General features: G+C 44.2%; 1 protein-coding gene across 1 annotated transcript in view; it reads right to left on the reverse strand.

The window, feature by feature from the left end:
- magi3a (membrane associated guanylate kinase, WW and PDZ domain containing 3a) overlaps positions 1–3,416 on the reverse strand; it is a 97,196-nt gene extending 93,780 nt beyond the window's left edge. The window contains exon 1 of the mRNA XM_072713592.1: positions 1,871–3,416. Coding sequence (XP_072569693.1) covers positions 1,871–2,177 — 307 coding nt within the window. The 5' untranslated portion in view covers positions 2,178–3,416. The remainder of the gene's footprint in view (positions 1–1,870) is intronic.
- Positions 3,417–6,057: the final 2,641 nt, after the last annotated feature.

The following is a 6,057-nucleotide window of genomic DNA, read 5'->3' on the forward strand; positions in this document are numbered from 1 at the left end:
AATGTTGAATTATTAATCCTCAACCCATCTTCTACGATCAATCCAAGTGATCGCCCCTACAGATCCGTCAATTCCGGACAGTGCACCCAGGCTATTCGGAGGCTTCCAGACACTGTCATGTGTAGTCAAACATGGAAATCCTGCCAAAAGTCCCTCCCCTGCAGTCAGTGGAGAGGCACGCAGCCAAATCACCGCCGCTGGTAACAGCGTCCACGGCAACGGCAGACAGCACCTCGAGAGCCGCCCCCTCCTAAGGCAAAGAGGGCCTCCCACTCAAATCGCCGATGTCTGCGGGGGATTAAAATCGAGTTGATCACAATGGAAAGGAAAATAACCACACAGAGCTGCCCATGAGACATGCGTCACGGTCCAAACTTCTCCTTGCATAGATTTAGCGGTCAGACTCGCCACGAGGCTCCCGTCTTTTCACCACGTGAGGGGACACTTCGAAATTATCATTTCTTCTGAGCAACAGCCACAAAGAAAAACAAACAGACCATATAAAAGTTAAGGATTTAATCCGCTACAATGGAAACGGCTCCAATGAGACAAACTAAGAAATAACAAAAGTACTCTGCTCACCATGCCAGAATGCAAACCATAATATGAACACAAATATGATAAACATATAGGTTTCCGGTTCTCGTTGCATAATAGCCTGGAACCTGAAAATTACAACGACTTGACCCAAAACTAAGCCAGGGTTCACTTTCGGTTTGGAAGAAAACTATCCACCATCAATGACGAGTTATGGACAAGATTACGGCACCACGCGCCAGGCAGGCAATAACTATATTTATTCGGAGCACAAAAATCTAAATAGAGATTTATAGGGCAACAGCGGCAGGAGCGGCGGTAATGAGAATGAGAGATCTGCAAAAACGCCGGTGCAATGATGTGGAGTAGAATTACTGAAAATAAATCTGAAATGCGTGGAGCTGAGCTCTTTATAAATGACCAACACCTCCACCGACGTCGCTGGTATAACACCTGGCCCCCGTGTTACGATATTATATTCAGCTGCCTCGCATAGTGGGACTCCACAATAAATAAACCAAACTGTCGTCGGGGGGGGGGGGGTTACACGGGGAACCGTGACGTACACAGACACATCTGCTCGCCGTTGACCCGGAGGCTCGGGTCCCAGATGCCGCCGCCGTCCATGCTCGATACTCCCCGGTCCGCCCTTATTCCTCAGCATCCGGACCAAACACCCCGTGAACAAGCCCAGAATAACAAATAACCACACATCCTCTATGCTAGAGTAAATAATATATATTTATTATTTTATGTACCCGGAATCAACCAGCATGTAGGCTATCAGATAAAGCAGCAAACCCAAAGCGCATGAGCCCGTCCGGGCAGAGTGAGAGGGCGCGCGCCAGCGGCACTAATCTGAAAAGGAATTAAGGAGCAGTTTGTGTTCCGCCAGAAGCAGCTAAACATGCAAAGTCCCAATCCGGCCCGATCTAGCTGAAGACTCGTTCTGTAGGTGTTCACCACCATCTCCACGGCCCACACGATGTCAATAATTCCTGAAATAATATTCTATTCTAAACTTACTGGCGCTCAAGTTCGGCTTAAGTTGTATAATAACTGAAGGCGCAGTACAGATATCAGAAATGACCACTTTATACATTTGTAGCAAGTACGCTGGCATGTTAAATCATGGAGATCACATTATCCCCTTCTGTATGAAAACCTATATTAAAAGTGAAATATTTCAGTTCATTCACTTTAACTTCATTAATGTGGCTGAAATGGATAAACTATAAACGATAAAACAAATCTAAAGGTAGAAAATGAACTTGAATGCTGAAAAGCTTTACTTCTCCAAAGACAGCCAAGTGTCGATGAGTTGCCTACTCACCAGGTTTAACAGTCTTCAGGCGAATGGGTTCCCGAAAGTGCCGAATGACAGCCAGGGTGTCGCGGTTTGTTAGCCCGCTGACGGGGGTGCCGTTCACTTCCAGCAGGACGTCTCCCGGACTGGGCAGCCTGCCGATGTGACACACCAACACCTCCGACATCACCTGGCCCAAGTGGGGAAACTCTCCGAGGTCGGCTCCCCCGCGAATTTCCACAGCCGAGCTGAACTCCCCGGCGTTCCCCCAGGATAGGGCACACTCTTGCACTTTGCTGGACCAATGTTTCTTCTTTTTCAGCGTTTTAGACATGCTGGCTTCACCGCGAATGCTTTTCCGAAAGTCTTATCAGAAATGAAATTTATGTTGTTTCCCGGACGTGTTTGCCCCCCCCCTCCTAGTACACAATCACACTAAACATAAGAGCCGCGGTGCAGTGTAGACTCGAAGATGAAGTAATCTCTATGCTCATTACGCATGCCATTCCTTGAACTGTAACACTTTTTAAAAGTATCCCTTTATTTATTCATACATGGCAACGCATGGAAAATGCATCCAGTTTCAAAACGTCTTTGGTTGCAGATTCAGCGCTGCTTAAAATCAGCGATACAATGTAGCCAAAATCAGGCACCCAGATGTGATCGCAGCACGGGAGGGACTAAAATGTGTTGCTGGTCTACTATGGTATATTCAATAAATATTCCCACAGTGCACAACACCCTGTCACCAGATTCCCCGTCCACGTCATGCATGTTGTTCTGCGCGGGGTTAGGCTACCGCGCGCCTATGTGATTCTTGCAACTGCAAAGCAACGATAAAAGTGTAGCGCGCCGATAAAAGGTGGGAGCAGCCGAGGCGAAGCGTGACGAACCGCGAGCTGGAGTCAGTCTGTCACGAGCGACAAACAAACCGCGCCATGCTCACCGTAACAAGTAGGCATGCTGTTGAACCTAAACCGACGTGACGTCTGGTCGGCTGCCAGCCAACAGACAGGTGAATCTGGTTAGTTTTTTATCATTATTTCAGCCGTTCGTGACGAAAAATTTTAAGAATTTGCATAACAACAACAAAAAAAAAACTATAATTAAGACCACGCGTTAGTGAACGGATGGAGAAATTTGCCTGTGTAATATTCACCACCTCGGTTTCTTCTTGCTCCAACGGGGGACTGCCAGTCGGTAACTTGTACTCCTTAACACGCAGTGTTTTCGCGGCGAAGGCAGGGCCAGCGCTTTCCCCAGCCCGGCGAGAGACACCTGGCACCGACGCTAAGCACTTTGCGGCGTACAGATAATAAACGCCAAGTGTAGCCAAGAACTCCACAATCCTCACGAAGCCAGGCTGTACTTCATCCTCTGGGAAATTATGGCATTTGGGCGTCGCGTCCTGTCCGCGGCCGAGGGGAGGGCTGTCAGCGGATGTCTCGCGGTGACACAGCGGCGCTCCTAAGCTCTGGATGAGAAATTATTAAAGAACTTTTCCCAGTCATTTTAACCTTGTTTCTCGCGCTGGGTTAGGGGAGGGGGGAGCCGTGAGCCGGTGACTGATGTGGCTCGGAACCAATCGCAAAGAAGGGATACGCCTAAAATTGTTGAATGACAGCCAATGCTGAAAGAAGTTGGGCGGGTCTTCCGCGGAGGTTTCGCCCTTTAAGGCCAACACAATAGAGATAACGCCATTAACCCATCCGGCGCTGAGGGTAATGTGTGGCAAATACTAACTGTATGGCTATCAGTACTATCAACAAGTTTAAACCACCTGTTACTCAGTTATAATCTTAAATTACAGTATTATTTCGTTTATTAAACGAAAAGTTTAAAAACTAGAATAACTTTTTGGAACATAGTTAATCATCCCATGCTTATGCATTTTTATTTCGTAACGTAAAACATATTTTATACTATATGAAGAGATATGAAGAGAAGGCCCCATAACAGTACATTTTCGCACAAAGTACTAGGCCTGTGTCAGCAAATTGTCAAGTTCTGTCTGTTGAAATAAACGTTAACAAACTTAAAACAAATACACCTACCAAATAGTCGAAAAACTGGTCATTCTTTAAGATAATGCGCTGAATCATAATATAAAACCTGGAAGAAAGCATGCTGCATGGGTGTTGGTAAAATTGGAACCTTCTCCAATCATAATACTTGTCCATGACGTTAGTGAATTTTGAAACGCGTCCAGCGCAAAAAATAAAATGTAATTTAAAGAAATACGCCCATTGTTCTTATACTAATTAGAGCGGCTGATGGGGATAGGCTCCGTAATGGCTCACAGCTGCCACCTAGTGACATTTCCATGTATGGGCAGTCCGCACAGCGTGTACAGAGTGAGGTGCACTTGCTGATGCAGCGTTGAGATTGCTTGTAATTAGTAATACTGAAATTCGCAGAAGAAATGCGTTTGTCCATAGTAGCTATACCATACAATTTTGAAGATGTAATCCATTCCGTATGGTATTTAGTATTGTGCGATCCAAGACCGTAGGCATCAACATTAGGGGAGCAATCCTGTATGTGGTCTTGTGTATTTCTACCAGTTCTGGTTTTCTGTTCTAGGAGACCATTCAGGTGTACTTCAGTCTAATAGCCCACAGTGAAATATCTATTATCTAAACATCAGGCATCTGACGCATTTCCTGTGTGTCTCTGAATAAACTGATTGTAAGGCTTCATAAAGCCAGTGACTGAGTCCTACTCAAAATGTTTGTCTGTTTAGTCCTTTTGTGGCTAAACTATTTGTTTTGATAATAAAAGGTGATGCGTCAGTATTGCTGAGGAGCCTTGTCAAAGACGAGTGCTTATTTTCTATTCAGTACATGCTCATGGACAGGGATGGAGAAATGAAATTACCGAGAATGAGAAATTAGGAATAGACCAAGTATAGGGAAACTGGTAATTATTTTCCTGTATAACAGCTATGCTCTTTAAATATTAGAAGGAGTTAGTGTTCTCTGAGGCCCCAGCTATCTCCATGGGGCCTTAATTGTAATTCTAACTAGGTAGAGTAAATTAATGTTCAGTCATCCGATTTAGGAAAAATCAGACTCGAAAAACTGGCTGTGTACGTGTTTAATGCGCTTATTTATCCACTTCGGTAAATGTTGAGAAATCGCAGATTCTTGTGGCCATCTAATAAAGGGTCGGCATTGTTACTACCCTAATGGACATTGTACCTTTTTTAAATTGAATATCAAAGTTATTGATTTTTAAGTTGCAATTGGATGTTGATGATTTCATCCATTTTGCTGAAAAGGTGTAACATTTAAGACGGAAAGCCCATTATCAGTTAGTTATTTGCTGTCGGAGGGTACATATTGTGATATTTTATCCATGATTTTTATATGCAGAAGCCCATCACTTATATAAGTGGATTTTAATTATCAAAAGAATCGGTAAAAGCATAAGTCTGGCTTTTAACGGTAATGCTCAGCGGCTGCTACCGGTACACCGACTGTAAAGCAGCTCAAGGACGCGTCGTATGAATCGGTGAATGAAGACAGACATTGATAGTGACAGAGCAATTTCATTTCCTGCAGTAAAATAGCTTCAGCATAAGCGACTAAGCCGTCGCGAAGTGAAAAGCTGCTGTCACCTTTGACAGATGAGGCTGTCCTTCCACACACTGACGGTGTATTTGGTAGTCCGGGCTACGTCTTGTCGTCGGACGTTCGTTTGTGCAAATGCATCGACGACAGTCACCTCGTTGGGCTGTTTTTTAACCCCCATATTTTTCCTGGAACATCACTAAGGCAAAATCTATAAGTCTTCAGCTCATCATATTTTGCAGTAGTGATCATATATCCATATTCAGAGCGCCACGGTTACCTGCTGTTATAGATATTTTTGACTCACCTGGTCTTGAAATGCCAGGTTTGAACAGGACAAATTCAAACTTATGCTGGGCTCAGAACGTCATTATTTTTATTGGTTCAGGGTGCACTGATGGAATTTCTATTACTTTTCCAGGTTTATTTTAATTAAATCCATCAATTTCAACAAGCTGGAATAAACTGTAGCCGGTAGAAAATTGGATCTACACGTACTCAGACATGAATTAAGTATTCCATTTGGTTCTGCCTGTTCCCTGGAGAGAGGTAAGTACAACCAGCAGTACATAAGATCTCCTATAGATTACAGTTTGTGTGTTTATATACACCAGTGAACCAACACATTAAGACTACTCCCAT

The sequence above is a fragment of the Paramormyrops kingsleyae genome, chromosome 6 (genome assembly GCF_048594095.1).
Source record: "Paramormyrops kingsleyae isolate MSU_618 chromosome 6, PKINGS_0.4, whole genome shotgun sequence".
NCBI lineage: Eukaryota > Metazoa > Chordata > Actinopteri > Osteoglossiformes > Mormyridae > Paramormyrops > Paramormyrops kingsleyae.